We start from the raw sequence: 21,714 nt of genomic DNA, 5'->3' as shown, positions 1-21,714 counted from the left end.
ATTTACGTGGAACTTATGTGTAAGAGTTTTAGCTAAAGACCATGAACCAACTGGTGTTTATGTGGACCCAGGCCAGTCTGGGTTCTAAGTTATTCCATGTTTTTATCTTTCAGGTCGCTGGAGAAGCTTATATTGTCTTCCTGTGTTATTTAGAGATGCTGTTATCATAAACAAGGCCATTTTTTCTTGTGCCTTTTTTTTTCCTTCACAGTAATTGTAGGTCCTGGGTCAGCTACACAGTTGGCGTCTGTGAACAGGAACATGCAGTCCAAGGTGAATGGCTGGGAGGCTGGGGTGGAAAGGGGGAGGGGGACCAAGGGCAGGAAAGCAAACCAGGCCTGAGACTGCAACAAACTGTCTCGGGACCAAAGAGTTCAAGGAATTTCCTTATTTTTTACAATTTTAAAATGCTTTCCTTATTTTTTAATCTTATGCAGTATCCTAGCTCTTTTTGTCTATGATCAAATCACTTAGTCTGATAATACTCCATTTTCTTCCTGTGATTTGAAATCATCATGAAAACCTCTTATCTATGCAGATTTATCTTTTCCCAAGAAACTTTCACTACTGGCAAGAGTCAAAAAATTTCAAAGCCAACTACTTCAAGAAAACGTGAGGCCGGATGCTCTCGTCATCTCTATTAAACAAAACCAAACAGCTAAATCAGGAAGTAGATAATAAAGGACAAATCACATTTAGACAAAGACATGGTTACTTTTTTATTTGAAGGAAAAAAAAGTATGTTTTAATAAATACTGCGGAAACATTGACCAAACAAACATACAAAGTGACTTCAACACTTAAAAAAATGCAACGAAAGTTCTGCTTTATAACAGTTATAACTTATTTTCTCTTTACAATATTTAAATACAGAAAGCACTTGCCAGCTATTTTGTAACACTGCCCAAAGCATAACGCTGCATCAATCAAAGCATATTATGTTGGTAAAACGTCTGTATTTCGTGGGAAATGACCGGAATGGTATTTTCTTGCAGAGACAAAACAAAAGTGCTTGTAAGACAAAGAACTGAGTGTTGTAATTACCTTAATCTCCTCTCCTGCCACAATTTAATGGGAGCACAGCTTCAACACTTCAAAAATGAAGCTTTATCATTGGAAAGAAAGCTCGTTTTCAACAAGCGCCAACAATAAACAGGTCAGATCTGGTTTCTTCTCTGAAAGAAGCTCTAAAAGGAACTGGTCAAAAAGTATCTGTAAACTATTTTAAATGCTGATTATTTTATGCAACAACAGCAATCAAGTATTGAACACGGGCCTTGGCTGAATCTGGGTAAGTGAGGTTTAGCAATCACTCTCTGGAAATGCCCTAGTATAGCGTCGGGACTGACATCACAGACTTTTCCTCTAAAGATTCTCTAAAGCTTAGGTAAGAGGGTCCTTCTCTTATAGCTGTTCTTTTAAAGAAAATGAAATAAACCAAGAGATCATCAGATGCTGTCAACTTCCGGAGCTTCATCCCAAAATAATAGGCCTTTTGCTTTGTAGTTCTGGTACCTGAATTCCAGACAGCTTTACTCACAAACTGTGCTTTCTGCAACTATTCCTTCATTATCTCTTCAGGCGAAAATAGTACCTACATTATTTTCCCCCCTTGGATCACTTTAGGACGTCAAACCAAGACACCTCTTATTTGACTTTGCATTTTCATCAATGATGGCAAAAGAAATCACACACCCTCTTTTCTAAACAGCGCACAAAAATATTACATTGAGCAATTTACCACTTTTTCATGACAATCACAATGATGAACAGAACCATCAGACTGAATAAAAACGGACATCTTTTTTCTAGTTGATCTATTAGATCTTTGTAATGCTGGTCTGCATATCTTGCAAGACTCCAAAAGCCCTTCTCCAGAACCATCTTGCTCAGTTATCTTCAATTTCAAAAAGCCTCACCAACTTTTCCTCTCGATATCCCATGGGTCCTGATACAATTTCCATTTTAATGATGAGCTAGAAGGAAATTAGATCACATCCTCTAGAAAACTAAACGCTAAGGTCACAGTGCCAGTTCCCCAGTGAGGACGGTATATTAATATATACTTTTTTTGTAAAGGAGATTAAAACATTTAAAAATCAAAGTAGAGATCCATGAATAGATTGTAACAAAGAAAACAAAAACGCAAGCACCATTCAGAGCGTGATTCTTCTTCAGGGAGGTCCTCATATTCCTCCTTATCTAGCCCATGTAAATCTCTCTTTTTTTGGCATATTTTTCAAGTCACACTTCCAAACGCTTCAATGTGTTCACGTCACCACCTGTTCTACATGCCGAACCTAAGGACAGGATTCCAAAAAGATGAGCATCTTTTCAAACACCTCCTAAGCCTCCAAAATACGTGACTTCGGCTGTGCACTTCATTCAGATTTCACCTTTTTGTTTTGTGGTCTGTGTTCTTTACACGAGACTTCCTTGTCCTCCTTAAAGAGAACGGGGGGGTTCACATCACAGTGCAACTCTTCGCTTTGTCCTTTCGTAAGTCCGTAGCAACCGCAGAGAGTTCCGGTCTGCTGGGCATGTGTGAGATCCGCTTTGTGGCCCTCTGTGATTTGTTCCGCTTAACGTTTTTATTTGTCTTGTTTACACATGCCAAAGTGGCAACGTGAAAAATGTCTCTGACGCTGTTTTCTGACTGTAAAGCTGAGCATTCGATGTAAGTGGCTGCCCCAATCTGTTTGGCCATGTTTGCCCCCTGAGAAGCAAAAGAATGCATCATAATCAGCAATAAGTCTTGGGGGAAAGTGATAAAGTGTCTTCCCAATACCACAAAATAATAATGCGGCGCAAAACGTTTCTAATATGTGAACTGTATTTTCCAAGGGTTGCTGCAAAAAAAAAACTGCCTGGTTTTGAAAATTTAATTATTTCATAATACATTTTAATAATAAATTATTCCATAAATATCTGCAGTCAAGACTCAGTCCTAAGAAGTTCAATTATCATCACTCAATAGATAGTGCTTGACTTCCCAGAGGTGCGAAAGTCTGATTTTTCTTGAGTATAAATGGTGCTCAAGACCAGTCAATAGACTGTATAAAAAACAGGGGTATGGGATGGAATTTAGAATCAATTTTGAAATGTATGGCCAAAATAAATGAGGAAAGGAATAACACTGTTGTGGCATCTATAACTTTGGGAAACACAAAATACGGACTTTCTAAACAACCAGTGTAGACAGGAATAAGCATGTGTGCATCAAAATGACTTATTCAAGTAACTAGGTTTTTATTAATTAGACATGTAAGACAAAGATGACTGCAGCATTTAAAATGATGAATACAAAGGAAAATTCTAGCTAATTCAACTTGAACTCTCTTTAGAATCTGGTGTTAAGTTTTAGGAGAAGGAACGTCTGAAACCGATCCTCCTCCCTTCTAGATACTTGGGGGAAACACCTACAGAAATGATGACTCTCTAAAAGACAGTTTTATGGAGTGTTCTACTTTACTGGCAATGTTCTTCTTAAGTATTTTATTGTACTGCTGAGTGTAAAATAAGATTAACTCTCTCAAAGAGTATTACCAATTTGACCACATTCTCTCTTAGATCTATTTAACTTTAAACCCAGTGAGAGTTGCAGAGATATACAAAGTGTAGAATATGATCCACAATATCATGTGATTACCCTACTGAATGACAGAGCATTTCACATTTTAAAAGATGTTTCCCAAACTTGTCTTACTTATGCGTACACATATATCCTTATATAACCCTTATAAAGTAAACTGCTAAAAAAATATTGGAAAGCTTTTTGAAAGAGTCAGGCATCAAAGCACCATCAAAATCTCAGCCAAACCCCTGCCTGCCCCAGATCACTTTGCCGTCTTCACAATATGAGCTATTGGCTGTCACGAGGGGCTTAGGCACGGGCACAAAATTGCCAGCCCCTTCCTCCAGATGTCACCATCTCAACACGTGGTGCTCATTCTGCATCGTACTCAAGAGTCTCCAACCTGGAGCTGACCACTGCTTGAGCCTTTAGAAAAGCGGCTACTTTTATTTTATTATGAGTGATATTCTACCTCTGTCACTCTTTCTGAAAACCACATTTGCACCCTGACAACATACATACCTGATCATAGGACACTGGTGTCTGTCTGTGATTTGAGAGCTCTACTAATGTACTAACATCTGTCCGAAGGTCAGATTTGCAGCCAACCAAGAGCATTTTGGTGTTGGGGCAAAACTCCTGGATTTCACCTTTCCACTGTGGGGGCGGGGAGAGAGAAGAAAGATGAAAAATTAACAAAGTGCAGGCATCTATATATTGGTAAACAATTCTTCCACTGGCAAACACTGGGAATGGGACTCAAAAAGAACATTTAAAAGGAAGTGTCACTTCAGATGACGAAGCAAATTTGCATTTATCTTTCAGTATCTTTCAGATACTAAGTTTCACCACTTTTTTTTAAAAGATTTATTTATTTATTTATTTCTGAGAGAGAGAAAGCGTGTGAGCACACAAGCAGGGGGAATGACAAGCAGAGGGAGAAGCAGACTCCCTGCGGAGCAGGGAGCCCAACACAGGGCTCGATCCCAGGATGCTGAGATCATGACCTGAGCCGAAGGCAGATGCTTAACTGACTGAGCCACCCAGGCGTCCCAAGTTTTACTACTTTTTTAAAAAAATTTTACTTATTTATTTGAGAGAGAGAGAGTGAGCACGTGTGTACCAATGGGGAGGTGAGGGGCAGAGTGGAGAGAGAGGTAAAGGGAGAGGGAGAAGGAGAAGCAGACTCCCCTCAGAGCAGGGAGCCCGATGCGGGGCTCTATCCCAGGACCCTGGGATCATGACCTGAGCTGAAGGCAGACGCTTAACCGAATGAGCCACCCAGGCGCCCCAAAGTTTTACCACTTTTTAAAGTGGACCCATTAGGGAACACTTATATATATCATTATCTATTCTCCTTCTCTGTGACTCATTATCCGTCCCTACTGCGAGAGACTTGTTGGGTGTTGTCAGAAGGTAGCTTCAATAATTTCTTAATTATTGGGGTATCTCTGAAAGATAAAAGTGCCTTAGGAATAATTATATATTCTAACAAGGCACTATCTCCTCGGGTATGCTGAGCTAGAACTTCCCAGCACAGAAGGCTGGGACTACAGGACAGCTAACACAAGCACAGGTATGCACCCGCGAATCCTATCAAGAAAGACTGAACACGACATCAAAAACTAATGAGGTAATGCACGGTGATTCACGTAACATAATAAAAACAAAACAAAACAAAACAAAACAAGAAAGAAAGACTGAACAGCCACCACGGGCTGAAATTGCTAATGAGATTTCAGGGACGGGAGACAATGTTAATAAACAGAATGCCCTGCCCTTAAGGAGCCTCCACTCAAGTGACTGAATCAACACAGACCCTGACATTTACAAAGGCCCATCTTTTGGGCTCTCGGGAAGGCATCTGGTCCTATAGCTGATACGCCCTTAAGTTAGTTTTAAATTACATAAATTGTTTAATGTTTCAATTTAGTCCAACTTGGCTAGCTATCACGTGACCTAACAAGAATTATTAGAACCTCCAGAAATGCCTAGCAGGGAATTTCAACTGTCCTCTTAAAGAGCAAAAGGCTGACTTTTTGTGGTTTCATTTCCTCAAGCTTGAAATGACCATCAGGATGGGAGTCAGGGGTTCACGGTGTCCCCAGGAGAGTCTGGCTCCTGGGGAAGGGGGATTGGAGGGCCGAGATTGGGACCCAGGCTGGCTCTTGCAGCCCACACTCACAAATATGCAGTAAGTGCTCTACTAGGTACTGTGGTCGTTACAAAGATGATTAAGACATAGCTGTGGAATTCACAGAGGAGCAAGGGTGATGAAGCCATGTATATAATACTAATAAGAGGGACATCCTGCAGGAGTCATTTAAAAGACCACTAGAGGGGACATCTCCAGACCTAGAGGTGTACTTTGGGCAGACTGAAGGAAGTAATACACTTTCCACGAGAGCCTAATTTATCCACCAACTACCGCCCTTCCTTCCTTTCCTCCATAGTTATTTAGAAGCCTCTCCCATTTGCTCGATGGCACTGGAGTAGCAACTGGAAGATGAACCGGAAAAAAAAAAAGAAAAAGACGGGCGCCTGGGTGGCTCAGTCAGTTAAGCGTCTGCCTTCGGCTCAGGTCATGATCCCAGGGTCCTGTGATCGAGCCCCGCATCAGGCTCCCTGCTCGGCGGGGAGCCTGCTTCTCCCTCTCTCTCTGCTACTCCCCCTGCTTGTGCTCTATCCCTCTCTCTCTCTCAAATAAACGATAAAATCTTAAAAAAAAATTAAAAAAAAAAAAAAGAAAAAGATCTATCCTGCTTTATGTCACTCTAAACTCTTTGATATTCAAGGACTTAAAGAGTCAATTAATCAAGACAAACCACAGCACGGGTTATCATGAGCCTTAAACTTCACATAGATGTAAAACACATTCATTAATATCTCTAAGGCCAAAGTCACTATTCATTAGGTCTCAGAAGACGAAAGCGAAATAAAACAAGAGCAAGGCTTTCATCATAAATTATGCATAAGCTGATACTACATCAGTAAAACCCAGTAAATAAGCAATCTCTTTTATCCACAGACAAGCAGGAGACATGTCGTTATGTTGTTCTTCAGCTGTGTAATGACTTTGGCCTCCCTCCGCATGTCTAGCAATTGTTCACAAGCCTTGAAGACAGGAAAGGTGTATTCCTGCCTGAGTCTGACAAACATTAGCATTATTTGTGTTAGATAACACCTTACTGAAAATTGAACGGAGTTAAAAAGAGCCTTTGATCTTTTAAGAAATTCGTATTTCATTGAGCTAACTGTGTTTGTCATGTTTGGTAAGGAGACAGGGGTGAGGGGGGAATAAATCGCCTTCAAGTCCTAATTTCATAGTGACACATAAGACAAGCAGTCAAGTATAACAGGGGAATGTAAACTAATAAAAACATGCAAGATAATGAAAACACTACCTTGCTCTCAACCACATCCTCTGCCTTAGTGCATGGAGAAGAGTGGGGTGCTCTTAGTGCATGGAGAAGAGTGGGGTGCTCTATAGAAGGGTCTGATTCTGAAACCTCACAGCACTCAGGCCACGACTGAGAAAACAGCTAGTGGCTAATACATGCTGATCCATGGACGCACATGCCTTCTGTGACTACCAGGAGGTTTAGTCCTAGGTTGGCGGAGGCCCAGGAACACTCCTCCCTCCCACTGGCCTCCCCAGGACCCGTGACCCAGCCTACAACAGGCTCCCTTCCTCCTGATCTCCCCCTGGTTCCAGCCTGAGCTTGCTCAGGGCCCTTCTCCACCTACTGAACCTCATGAACCCCCAGAAACTAGGTGTGTTATCTACCACATGTTTACAACTACAGTTTTTATTACTCTGTGCTATCTCTCTGATCACAATTCACTCCTCTCCTCCTGTAATAGTTCTATTTCTAATAAATAACATGACTGCCGAAGCACAGCTTCTTTATTAAAATGGAAATTACTGCATTCATCTCACTATCTAAATTGAGGTCAAATGTAAACCTGTAAACTAAGGTGCAAACTATAGGGGAAATGAAGGATGGAAAAAAGAAAACACATTCTTGAGAGTAATCAAATATAATTATTTTTAGCTGCACCATTTCTGCCCAAAGGATAAACACAGAGGCTCTTTAGAGGGTATTTTGTTTCTTAAAATGAAAGAAACTCTTCAGCAGGTTCATCATCAAAACTTGTGACATGTATGTGTGGAAATGCTGTTATGGTACTCGAGTGTTTTTTTTTCAATGTTTTAATTACAAAATACATAGCACAGTATTAAGTAGAGTGTTGGGGCTCCCCAGCCAACCCCCCGTGTCTGTTTTACACATGGGCCGGGACTGAACTGGGCCCTTGTCCCCAGCACTTGCCTTTTTTAGGACGCTGTCCAGAGTCTCTGGCCTACTGATGTCAAAGCAAATCAGCACAGCGTCTGAATCCGGGTAAGAGAGGGGCCGGACGTTGTCATAGTAAGGAGAACCTGAGAAGAAACAAAGATACACACATTTTCAGATAAAAATTCCATGTATCTGTCATACATGAACTCCACCCCTCTGAATTAGAGCCCTTGAATATCACATGGCCCCATTCCCACCTCTTCTAATTCTTAGAAAAGAATGCAAACCAGCAAAAGCCCAGTGGTAATATATTCAATTTCTACCAGAAGACAACGAAGCCTCACTGGTATGTCTCAAATTCAAGGGGAGAAGCCAGGACCTTAAGTTGAAATCTGCACAGTCCAGAGTCCCTAACAGTACCTGGGTGATGGGTAGAGCGGAAGCATCAGAAGTCAGGTGGCCTGGGGTGCAAATCGATCTCCACCCCTGAAGTTGGGGGCCAAGGTAGATTTAGGACTCTGTGTCTCTGATTCTTTATTCTAAAATGAAGATGACAACAGTACCTACCCGGGATTAAATGAACCCGTGCAGTGACTGGCACTTAGTAAGGGACTGTTAAGTATTAACTATGGTTATGGTTGTGATGTTGCTATTATAAACTGAGTGATAACAAGCACCATAAATGGAGCTACTTCTTGGGAAAGAGCCCAGAACTCCGGATCTCTCTGATAATAGGATGGGATGAGTGGGCGAGGGAGGAAAGGGCCAGCTCTGCAAAGAGAACCCCAGCAAGCACAGAGCCACCCTATGGCACAAAGTTACAAGTTTAGATAAGCCACTGACCTTTGAGCTTGCTTACTTAAACTTACCCCCAAGCCCTATATGGACTTTCTTCCTGTTACAACCAAAGAATGTAATAAATGCCGTATTGGATGATGTCCCTTTTTTACACAGTTCCATCTTGGGAGAGGGAAGGATCTCAGCCTGAGTTAAATCCAGGGTACCCAAGAGGTTCAAGTTACCAGCCAATTAATACAACCCCAGAACCATCTCATCGTTTAGAAAACTTCTTCTATTCCTTTAGGAATCCCAAAGGATGGGCAATTACATGAAGTCAATTGTTATAAAATGCTGTGACTATAAAATTAAATCCAGCTTGCCAATGTTATTTGTTCTTTAAGAAAGTCATTTTCCGTATTCCGTATACTGACGTTTCACAGGCCATCACACGAAACTCGTTTCACATGCATACATATTTGAGTCCAGAAGAGGGAAAGAAAATCTAAGCTACCAACTGTTTTGAACCCCAATTTCATTTTGACATCACCTTCCATTTCCAGCAGAAAAACATGACATGTTGTCCCCAGAGAAATCAAAACCTCCATAGTCAAAGTCAGGAGGAGAGAAAGACTGAAGAAGCTCTTAAAATAATCCTTTACAATTCTATCAAAACAACATTTTTCAGGAGGCTGCTCTGAGACCTCTAAGTTACTATAGTCAGGGTGCATCGTCCCTATTCACAGTATATCTCCGGTCCCCAGCATTCACGACGTGACCCCACGAACGCGGTGACCTTTTCACTAGCTGCTTTCGGGATGGATGTGACAACTTCAAGCTGGCTGTGTCTACAAGCAAGGAAGGAATGTTCTAGGAACCAGAAAGAAATCTAAGCCAGAATTTTTCACGAGCTACAGTAGCTCCCTACACACATCTGGAATCAGGACTCTGGTGTAACAGCGACTGACAACTGAAAGACATTTTCCAAAAGCTTAAAGGGTTTAGAGTTAAAAAAAAATCAAATCGTTTTAAATATTAAGGCATACTGGAATGAAGTCGTCTCTGAAAATGACAAGTTGTGACTGCTTTTTCAGCCACTTGAAGAAATCTGAGGTCAAGAGAATAATTCATTAAGCATTCAATAAGCATTTTTGAGAGGTCTCAGAAATGAGATGGCGTATCACTGTTTCTGGGTATTATGGTTATTTCTGTATTTGTTCTGTGAAGTTCCATTGCAACCTCTCTCGTTTCTGGGTCCAAAGTCTAACTTTAACACAGTTTCTTCTGTAAACATTTAGGAAGTCTCTTGCCAAACACAGAGTCAGAAAATTCCAGATTGTAGAGGGGAAATCCAAATACCAGACACGTACACGAGGACTTCCTCTGCTCTTCCAAGTTGGCAAGATAGGACATGACCCCAAGTCCATAAAGTACAGCTCTCCAACAATTCCAGTGGTCAGGAGCCCAACAAGGCCTCAGAGATCTTTCTTGGAAATCACTGACATTACAAAACACAACTAACTCACGGTGGCTACTTTCCAGCCTCAATCAGACCTGAACTTCAGAGAAAAGGCAACTCCAGGTGCTTTCAGGACAGGAGGACTAAGACCGGATGAGAGCACTCACCACTGGTCTTGGATCTAAGAGTACTCTACATAACAATGGAGACCATCTTTGCCCAATACAAAATTTAGGAAAGACATCTGGGGAATTACCAGTGCTAAAATAGAATAATTAACACTGGGACTACCAATAAAATCCAGGAATGGTTTCAGCACTCAGGTCACCACGTGGCTGCAGAGAATACCCCTCCCTCCCTTTGTGGACTGGGCTTCCTTCCCCCACCCAGTTTATGGCCACAAAGAGAATCTGGCTTTGTCTTCAGGCCTCAGTCAAGGCTGGAAACTCCAGCTTACTACTTACAAATGAGCTGCCTTCCGTGCTTAGTAGGTATACCCATATATCTGCAAAATGGAGACACTGCGCTGACTTGAAAATGAAAACAGTTTGCAACTGAAACCAAATTCTTATGGAGGTTTGTTTCTGCTTTTGTTTTTATGTGGTTTAATATTTTGAATGAAAATACATTTGTAGGTAAAGGTTCCTGAGAAGGAAACCACCTTGCTTGGTGAGGTAGAGAGGTAATTTTAAAGAGCTTTAACAAGATCTAATTAGGCATGACACTTTGATCCTGTCTTCCTACTTTTGCTAATGAACGGTGCTTTTAGATCAACAAGTGTCCCAACGGGGTAATAAAACTGATCCCCGCATTTATTAGTTATAAGCGTAATTTGTCTAACCACTAACTGCAAGAGTAATTTGTCATTAAAAATAAAAAGGCCATTTGTTCATTTTATTTTTTGATAGGGTTAAGAGGAAAACTTTTTTTGGATTGAAAAATCCGTCTCTATTGTTTTGTAGTAAAGAAAAAAGAGACAATATAGAGTTATAGAGAACTGTTCTACCAGGAAAAACTCGGTAACAATTCATCAGCTAAGCAGGGCCTTCAGTTAAAAAAAAAAAAACCTGTGTAATTTGACAGTGACCACTCTGTGCTTAAGCACTTTGATTTCTTCCCTCTTCTTCCCATAAAGCCTGTGCTACTGCACAAAGGAAGTAAGAAAAGCAAAGCGGGAGAGTGCAGGGTGTAATCACTGGCATGCGTGGGACAACTCACCAGCCAAGGGAAAATGAAGAGGAATTCCAGAAATGCCCCTGGGAAGTGACAAGCAATGTGGAGAGGCAGAAGAGACACCAAAGAGGAGCCCGGAAGTAAGCCGACCAAACAGACAATGTCTGCCTCCTACTTCTACATCCCTCCAGAAAAGTCTGCAAACATTCCATGAAGCCAAACAGCAAAACACTTAACTTCTATAGATTTAAGAGATGCACGTGAAAAGCCTCCAGGGTAAGTGTAGGACTGAACCCGACACAAGGAAGGGCGCCCCACATTCTGTTAAGTAAGGAAGTACATATGGCCGGTACTCTAGCACCAGGAATGTGCTAGGGCCTAATTCAGGTAGTCCAGGTGCTGAGCTTTGCTCAAGTCAAGTACAACTCTTTCTCAGCATGTGGGACAGGCTCCATGCCTATGGGAATTCCCAGATGCCGCATTTCTGTTCCACTCCACGAAACTCTAGGCACACAGCGCTATTCCAAAGTCCTTTCTAATTCACCTGTCAGACCATCAAAGGGAAAAGTCTGGGAAACTCTATATTGTAAAGACACAGCTAAAATGTGTCCAACCCCTGCCCAATACTTTCAAAAAGTTTTGCTCTGAGTAGACCAGAATTAGTACGCATTTGGGGTTCTCAGAGTTCCTCAAGCTTGGCAAACATCAGCAAAGTTCTAAAAGGCTTTTGAAATTTCAGGTCTAACCATCTTTGTCTTCAAGATCATTAATTCCGGGTGACATCAATTATTTCCAGCCCAAGAATAGTCACAAAGTGCCTCACCCAGAAACTAATTCTGCAGACACATAGCTGCTTGCTTCAGTCATCCTTCCACAAAGATAGAACACACCATATATGTCCATAATTAAATGTATATGTAAGAAGATTCACGCCCAAAAGGGAGGCTTTATGGAACCTTTTGCAAAACCAGTTCAAACACTGAGGCTTTACAGGAGCTTGAGAGCTGCAAACCCTTGTAGTTGAGTATTTCATAAACATAACTTCCTTTTCTTGAACGTGAAACTGAAAAACTTCTCCATCCCGCGTAAGAAATTGCTACCAAGAACAATAAAATTGGGACTACTGCATAATTTTGGCAGAGAAAATATGTTAACCTTTGGTATTTTTAGTGGCCAGCAAGAGAACATCTGCATCGAACAGCAGCTAACATGTGAGCCTGGATGAGCTGCCCAGTTATTAGCAGATTCCATTTCCTCACGCCATCTCTACTGAGAGTGAAAGCTTCAAATCAGCAATAATCTCAAGAATGTGAATCAAGCCTGGGCAGAACTTTTGTGTCTGGCTTAGTACAAGACTCTGTTGAATTATTTTTCCCAAGTAGTCTGCACTATAAGCGCATGCCCATAAAAATGCAACAAACATTCCCAGGGAGGCAATTTCCTTCGTTTCTTTAGAAGTTCAGATTAATAGGAATTATAAACAGATTTTATGAAAATTTGAGGGCACTTCTGTGTTGCTATAAAAATACAATCAATATTTTCAATTTCTGGGGGCAATGCAGGTCCATAGTTGGAGAGAAAGTCAAAGAGGCAGAAATTATTGCTATTTTTGAGCTTTAAATAAAGCTTTAGATTTAAACTCCTAATCTTATTTAGATACTTAAAAAAGTATAAGACTCAAAATATTTTACTTAAAGTAGAACCATGGTAGGTCACAGAACTTCAGGGATAAGCACAGACGGGTATTTTCAAAATTACATTATCATTCCGTAATAGATTGAAGATTTTGTCTTTTATATACTAAAGCATCTGATTCCTTGGAGGAGAGTGAATTCACCTTGCCACATGCTGTGTTGTGTCATCAGGCTCATTTTTCAAGACCAACATGCACAACACCTGATAAAACTTCTGAGGCAGCTTACATTCCATGCCAATGAAATTTCTATTTTGTCAAGGGGGTCTCTGAGTAAAGTTGCCAATATATAGTAACCGAGATGTTTAAAGGGCCTCAGAAAATGGCTAAGGCACAACTAATTCATTTGGCACAGCCCACCAGGTACCATGAGCTAATTGGAGAAACCACTGGTCCTTGGTGTCATATCTACGTGCAGGAACTGGATTAATGAGGAGACATCTGGTTGTTTCAGGTGGTATCTGAATAACCAATCTGGACACCTCACTGAAATGCGCAATTTAGCAAGAAACCAGTTTGGGGGGGAAAACATGAGTAAATGAGATTTTTAAAAAGGTCTAGAGATAGATACGGACTTAGAAAGGGAATTTATACCTTTTTTTTTTTTTTTAATGCATGGTGGACAAATCTCCAAGTATAGTTTTATATGTTGCTTATTGAAAATCACCATGCAAATTCAGAGGCCTGTTTTGCCTTAATCTTATCTCTTACAGAGTTTCAGGGTGAACACTGAGTTGAGCCTGGTTTTGAAAGTCTAAGCTTCTAGGGATCATTACCACCTTAAAAACTAACTGGTTTTCTGCAATTTTGCCCTTGATATTCACATCACAAGTCTTCCTGCTTCTCTGGCTTCTTTGTAAATTCTTGCCCTCTTCCTTTCTCTAATGAGATTAATTTAAGTGAGAATTCTTCAACTTTCAGAATCTTGTTTTCACTGAGAGCCATTAAATGTAGGCACGTTTTCAAGAGCGAGGGATGTTAAAGACTTCTTAAGAACTGAGTCAACTTCTAGAGATAAGGAAGGAATTGTGGTTTCATTGAGAATGAGTCACCAGTCAGGGGGTGGGCTGGCCCTGTGGCCCTCAACTCTTCTTTGGATCTTCTTTCTGTGGGGTGAATCCGGCTTTAGAATCTCTGGACTCACCCTCCTATAAACAAGGACTAAGGTACCAAGGGCGGGGGGCGGGGGGGGTTGGGGAGCAATGAGTATCTTGAGGGCAGGAACTGCTTTGCCCCCTCCCCCGCCTCCCCTGCTCCCACAGCATCTAGCAGAATTCCTGCACACAGAGTACCTTAAAAAACACTTACTGGTTTTCTAATCATTTCCATAGGTCTTGCCTTGATATGTTAATTTACATGTTAAATTACAAAAAAAGGGACAGTGAACTCTTTTGAAGCTGCTTTTCTGGATTAATTACACACTAATCCCCAACACTGCTGAAACACTTCTATCCCTGTTAATATTTCACTTCAGCGCTTGTCAGGAAGACCATTCTTCAAATGTGACGGATAAGGTACAAATATAATATGCATTGACTTCTGTTTGTATAGGAGTTTGTCCTCAAAGACGGGCCAAGGGTAATTGAGATTTTTCTTTTTTCCCTTTTCCTTTAAGTGTAAGATTTGAAGAATACTACCTTCTCTGTTAATTATGCTAAAACCAGCGCAGGAAGTGCTAACTTCAGCTCCCATGGACTAAAAGCAGCTTGTATCATGACAAGATTCAAAAGAGCGTTCATGAGGCAAGAGCATAGTTATTGTGGGGGAATTTTAGCAGCTGAATTGAATATTTTAGAACTAATAATATGCCTTAAATAAAATGTGCATTAACTTGTACTGGTTAAAGGCTGGCATGAATGATTATTACTCCCTAAATCACGTGTGCTGAAATTACACTGCAATCAAATCACTTGGGAGAAGATACGGCGATCCGATCCTAAGTGACTAAGTTCCTATTATTAGTAGGCATTTGGCTTCATGCTGCAAATTGCTTCTGTGCTTGGCAAATGTTGGCACATTCTGAAACACAAGATATTAGAACTACTTTGGGCTCACTTATCACTTCAAACCGTTGAAACCATTACCCATTGCTTTGCAGGAACTCACTGAGTGAATCTGAAAGTCATTAGGAGCATTTCTGCAACTAGAAATAAAATGCTCACCTCATCAATGAAAAGGCAGTATTTCTCATTAAAGCCCAGAATATGATGGATCTGCATCCAAAGACTACCTTTAAATATCCCCGCTTTTAGAGGGTTTACAGTGGCATTATTTAAAAGAAGGTTTTGTTTACTTTGTGGGGGTGGCTGGAATAACTTCAAGCAGCTCTAAGAAATTTGGTGGCAAATTGCCATTTGTGGTTGCTTTAACCGGTGTGTGCCTTGAGGGTGGGAAGGAGGAAGTGCTTCCTACCTGAGGAGGACCTAAAGGAGGCATCAGCACTAGGGACTCCGGACTAGGGAAAGAACCGGACAAAATGAGCTCAACACAGGTTGCCTAGCAGCTACACTAGGCAGGGAGCGCTTCTTTCTCCCCACTCCCTGCCCCATCAGGGCTGTATGACTCTCAGGGGCAAGACTATAAATTAACACTGCATCTCAAAGGCCTAGCAGAGGGCCTGTTCATAGTAGATGTGAAAAGAAAGGAGGGAGAGAGAGAGAGAGACAGAGTGGAAAGAACTGTTAAGTACTGTGCCTCAAAAAGTGGGGGATGAATTCTCTTCTCTTGGTACAAAGAGGCCCCACATATCCTAATTCCACCTGATGTGCTTTCCTATACCCAAAGTAGCAATTTTGCCTATGCATCATTGCATGACTGCTGGAGGGAGAAGGAGACCCCCGATGAGAAGCTGTACAAGCACAGAAGCCACACAAGACAACTACTTCTGTCTCCTAAATGTCTGCCCCTCCACCCAGAGGCTAGACAGGATGCGAATACCATGCAAAGGACAACGTTTATGCCATCTCTCTTCCTACCTAAGAGAAGTGAGGCATACCTCATTTTTCTTATTAATCGTTAACTTTCACAGAGTTCTAAAAGGGGGTTAAAACCTGACGTTTAGGACTTTAGAGACTGGCTGGAATGTTCTCTCCAGAGTTAAACTGACAGCAGTTGGAAAAAATAAACGTATCAAGAGTCATCAAGCATATGCAATTATTTTCACAACCTGAACTAAACAAATGTCTTAGTGGGCAAAGAAAATGTCAAATATTTGTCAAAAAATAATGCTGTTCAGAAATCTGTTATGAAAACCTTGAGATGAAGTAGAAAAATGTTCGGTACTTGATATGATTATCGTATCTGCATCATAGCTGACGCAATGGCTCTTACTAGATGTTTTTCACTCATGGATGATAAACCATTTTTGGTGGAAACAATCTATTCTTAGAATTTAACAAGTGCTTGGTGACCGTGCTTAATTAACTAACATTTCACCTCACAAACAGCATAATAGGATTCTAAATTCCCTTATGCCTTTTTTTTTTTTTTCCCATTTGTATAAATCTAAATTCCAACTAAGATTTCATTACCGGATAATTCTGCAGTATGATGTTTTCTTAATCACGGTTTTTTCAAACCTTTATATTTTAGTTAAACATGCATAGGTTTTGTTTCATTAAATAAAAATACCAGTGATTATTTCACTGCAGACTTCATTTCAGGTGATTATCTTTAATGTGATGAAAGGCAGTGTTTATAAAGTTGCCATTCTTTGTGCACAGGTAATTCAGTGGTAATAAATGTCAGGGAATCTTATCTCCTTGGAAACTATGCATATGATTATTCATTTGTTCATTTAACAGATTTTACTCGGTGACTACTGTGTGCAAGGCGTGATGTTACGTGTGCAGGGACTACAAACTCTCGGGCATGCATTAAATATCTGAGAATATCTGAAGTGCTTTTATCTGCACACGTGAAGCATAGCCTCCAACTGCAAACTGACCACATTTTGTTTTTCTAGCCTTTGAAAAAACAACGTGCCTTTTCTCTCCTAAAAAAAGTCAATTTAGCCCTTTGGTCGCTGAATCTAAAATCTCCATTGGTGGTCCTGTGACTCATGAAGCAGAACACAGGGGAGGCATAACCCAGCATTCCTGTAAGCCCAGCCATGCCCCCTCCCTACCCAAGTGAGTCTCCTTCCTAAATCCACCAGGAAGGGGTGGCACTGTTCAGAACCTGGCTTGCAGGGTAGTGGTGAAAACCCCAGCATGGGATGACAGATCCACTGGGACTCAGAGCTGAAGCCCACAGAGGTCCTGGGAAACAAAAGGACTTGCCTGTCTGGTGTACTAAGGCCAAGAAGCATAGAGCTGGGAGAGATCCTGCACCTTGTCTAGCTCTGTATCTTTTTTTCAGATGATGAAATGAGACTCAGGGAGGTAGGGATTTGCACACAGAAATCCCTGGTAACCAGTAGTTAAGATCTAAACACGGGTTTTTATCAACACTGGATCAGAATTACAGACCCCATGCCTACATAATTCTTATCATGCATTAGGTCCAAACAGGCTGGGGGAGGGTTAAGTACTGACCCTAATTATTGGTACCATACCAGCTGTCCTGCACTCCAGGCATAATAAATATCATGATGTGTCTGGGAATTAGGGCCCATTAAGTACGAGGCTGTGTAACAATTCCGGTAACAGGAACTACTGAAATAAGAAAACACTTCCATTCTGTCTATCCACACTTTCCCTGTAGTCGTGAGACTGTGCGTGCACACCCCGGTACAAAACACCGTGAGGTTCTGGTTCTGCTGCCCCTGGCCAAGCTTGAGGAAGAGCCTGCCTCTCCAGAGGGAAACAAAATCAGCGCCTCCCACTGCAACGCTATGAGCATCTGGCACCGGCCGTGGAGAGGCGCTCGTGCGAGACTTCTCGTTTGCCTTTGTGCAGGGACTGCCTCTGGCGACCCTGTCAGTCTGGTCCCTTCCTTGTGCTCTCTAATCCCCTGTGTCCCCCGGGGGCTCCGGAGGTTAAAACCAAGGGCTGCGGGAAGCTCGCACAGTCCAGAAGCACCTCCACGAGGCCACTCCCAGCTGGGCGCAGGTCCACCTCGGGGGCCTCCCTGCCTGACAGCAACGCCTGCGTGTTGGCACTTGCGCGCTCCTCCTCGCTAGTTTCACCCGGGATTTGGCTCGGTTCGCCCGCAGCAGCCCAACTCCCTGCCCCGCTCCCAGACCGAAAGGCAGGGGCCTTCACCCGGCCTTCCCGGTGGCTGCTCCTCCTCCAGAGGCGACACCCTTCTGGGAAACGGGATTCTTCCCCTCCCCGCTCCGACCCTCCCAGCACCGCAGGGGGTGTACGTGTGTTGGGGGTGGGGGGGACGGGTACCAGCCCGAGATTCCAGGGAGCCTCCCGCCCTCAACCGCGCCTGACCCAGCCCAGATCCCTAATAGCCGCGTGTTGGGAGCCTCCCCCGCGGGGTACCGGTCCCCTCTACCACCGCACGCCAGGTAGGTGGGTGGGCGCAGAGAAGGCGATAACCCGGCCTTGAACCCCAGATCCTGGAAAATAATTCACCACGACGCCAATAATTCAACTGGACAGGAAGGTCAAAGGCGAAGAGCGCTGCCCGCGGCCTTGTAGGCTGTCGGAGGGTGATGCAATGGGGGGTCAGACGGGAACGGCGAGGGCCGGGGGGGGGGGGGGGGCGGCGTGATCACTGGAGGCTGCCGAGGGGTGTCGGATCTGCAGATCCGCACCGAGGCTGCGCGGGCGGCCGGCGGCAGGAGACGAGGGCCGGCGACCGCTCTGCCCGGTGCTGCCCGCGCCACCAGCGCATTCCTGGCTGTAGGCGTCACGGGCGCCGCGGCCGCTTGCGCTCACCTTGCTCTCCCCCAAGCGCGGAATACACACGTAACTGCATCGCTTCGGGAATTTTCTCCCACCTCCCACCACTCCCGCTGCGCTCCCCGACTCTCCAACAATCATCAGGTTAGCTCCTGGAGGGGCGCCCGCCGCGAGCAAGGTAGTTCTGAGGCGGCGCATGCATCCCCCCCCCCACTCCACATCGGGCCACCTCGGCCGCCCACAGACGACTCGGGAACGACCCTCCCTCCCCCCGGGCCAGCCGCTCCCCGGCCACCTGGCTACAAGCGGTTCCTCTGCGGGGTCACCCGGCGGGCACACAGCGCCCTTCTCCCCCCACTCCCATTCCCCTCTACCCATCATCGTCCCCCACCCCCACCCATCAGGGACAAAATGTTCACCCACCCTCGGAAGAGGCAAAGTTCACCCAGGGGCGCAGAGTGCGCTGGTGGTGCGCGGTTGGGTGCTTGGGAGCGTGCCACGCGCGGGGTCCCGAGACCCGCCACGCACCCTGGTGCTGCTGGAAACCCGCCCCAAGCGCCACGCGGTCCGACGACTCTCTTACCCGAAGTGTCCCACAGGCTCAACTCTATTCTTTGTGTGTCGATTTCAAAACTGGCCGTGTAATTCTCAAACACTGTAGGGACGTAATTCTGGACAAACAAAATGGACAGAGGAAGGAAAGAGGGCAAAGAGGTTATCTAAAATGCACGACACCCGCACAACACCCTCTGAAAATCGCTTCCTCACTCCCCAATTAAAAAAAAAAAAATCGCACACACCGGACACGCGGACCCTTTCCGAAACGCCAGACTCAACACCCGCACCACCCTGCTCTCCAAGACCTGAGGATCCAAACCTCCCAACCCGGGGTTCCGCACACAGGACCGAACAAGTTTCAGAGGCTAACAGCAGAATGTGCAGACGCGTCCCCTGAACGCTTCCAGCTCACTTTCCCTTTCCCGGCAGTCTCACCAGGGGGAAAGTAGTAAGAAAGACTGCTTAGAAAAAGAAAATCGGGTGAAGGGGGGAAAGCGAGGAGAAGCCCAACCCGAGACTGGGGGATTCCCGCAGGCCGACCCCCTCCCTCGTCCGAGCCCCGGCCGGCCACACTCACCTCGGGGAAGCAGTCTTTGGCGAAGACATGCAGCAGCGCAGTTTTCCCACACTGACTGTCTCCCACTACTACTATCTTGCATTTCACGTTCTGATTAGGATCCATGATAGATTTACTAGATAATTTCTGGCTGGCTCTTCTCTCCTTCATTGATCTTGCCTTATTTTCTCTTGGAACAGGAATTTTCTCTTAAGAGGAAAAAATATATATTTCTCTATAAAAAGCAGATATAAAAATACAACGCGAAGCTGGTGGGAACTCCTGGAGCGCAGCGCAGCCGAGGGGCTAGAGGAGCCAGGCTCGTTACTCCCCTCCAAGTTTTATGCCTGACTCCACACGGCGCTTCCCAAGTCCAATTCCGATCCGACTGCTTTGTTTCACGCTCTCTGCGCGGCTTTATACGCCCGGCCTTCCAATCCTCTTTCTCAATGAGAGAAGGAAACTGATCCGCCTCCTCCCCTTTTATGGAGCCTGGGAGCAAGCGCGGTCTCGTTACTTGCCGAAAATGTAAACAGTGCGCCCTCTAGGGTGACCGTGTGGGATCTATTTCCAGACTAAGTCTCTGGGACAACTTGAACACCCCAACTATGCTTTGCTGATGGATGGGACTGTACAAGTCCAGGAGGAGGTGGGAAACGGAATGTCTGTGCATATTGATTTTTATTAGGATTCCTTTAAAAACCTTTTAATAGAGGCTGATTTACGTAATCCTCATGAACATTTGTAAAAGCAAAAACATTTCTCACCCAAGTTGAAACATAGTTAAAAAAAAACAGGAAGCAGATCTTGGGTTGGGAAGGGTTAAGTGGTTGTATTTATTTATTTATTTATTTATTTATTTATTTATTTATTTATTTTTAAAGATTTTATTTATTTATTTGACAGAGAGATAGAACAAGTAGGCAGAGAGGCAGGCAGAGGGAGAGGGAGAAGCAGGCTCCCCACCGAGCAGGGAGCCCGATGCGGGGCTCGATCCCAGGACCCTGGGATCATGACCTGAGCCGAAGGCAGCCGCTTAATATTTTAATTTTTTTAGAAGGAAATGGTTTGTATCACGTATATAGGCCATGGAACAATAGCTAAGCCAGGCTATTTCAGATGCGGGAACTGGCTTGTCTGGGTCACAGCAACACACTGGCTTCTGAAACCTGTCAGTTTCAGTCACTCAGGAGGAGGCAGAAAGGTTTTGAGGAGTGGGTAGAGGAGGTGGGAGCAGAGAAAAAAGAAAAGCAGAAGATGCTTATAACTGAGTGCAAAAGCCATTGTAAACTCAGCCCTATTGCATAGGAACCCAAACACACAAGGCAGCCATTCCCCCCTGTTGCAATGAGGAGACTGGGTAGGAGGGTATCTGATCCTGCCCTGGTTTCTTCTCTCTGTAGCCTCCCCTTTCCAAGAATCGGAGATGTACCCAGAAAACACAAGTATGCTTAGTTGGAAAATGCAGGTACAACTCTGCTCCCTCTCCCCCTCATTTTCACACCCATCCCCCTACCTACCCACCCCAAAAATCTAAAAGAGGATCAAAAATGGCCATGCATTTGTTCTCTTTTCCTTACCAGAAGTCCTTCTTTTCCCATTTTCATCTCCTGTGTTTCAAATGGAAAGATTTCAACTATTAAAATGCAGTAAGGACATTGGCCAAAAATCTATAGATACCTTTATGGAGACTCCTAGGCTTGTAAATGAGAAGGTGAGGTGAAAACCCAGAACGTTCAGGATGCCTGCATGGCTCAGTCGATTAAGTGTCTGTCTATGGTTCAGGCCATGATCCCGGGGTCCTGGGACGGTGCCTGGTGTTGGTCTCCCT

The 21,714-nt window shown here is 43.8% G+C and overlaps 1 protein-coding gene across 1 annotated transcript; it reads right to left on the bottom strand.

Annotated features, from left to right (window-relative positions):
- Positions 1-687: 687 nt before the first annotated feature.
- Positions 688-20,317, bottom strand: RND3 (Rho family GTPase 3). Its single transcript, XM_032410649.1, has 5 exons — positions 19,905-20,317; positions 19,353-19,440; positions 7,906-8,015; positions 4,097-4,231; positions 688-2,716 (listed from the first exon to the last, which is right to left on the bottom strand). Exons 1-5 carry the CDS (start codon positions 20,052-20,054, stop codon positions 2,465-2,467), a joined length of 735 nt encoding a protein of 244 aa, XP_032266540.1. The 5' UTR covers positions 20,055-20,317; the 3' UTR covers positions 688-2,464.
- Positions 20,318-21,714: the final 1,397 nt, after the last annotated feature.

This window comes from Phoca vitulina, unplaced genomic scaffold (genome assembly GCF_004348235.1).
Source record: "Phoca vitulina isolate PV1807 unplaced genomic scaffold, GSC_HSeal_1.0 scaffold1, whole genome shotgun sequence".
NCBI classification, from domain to species: domain Eukaryota; kingdom Metazoa; phylum Chordata; class Mammalia; order Carnivora; family Phocidae; genus Phoca; species Phoca vitulina.
This window is presented reverse-complemented; position numbering and strand designations above follow the sequence as displayed.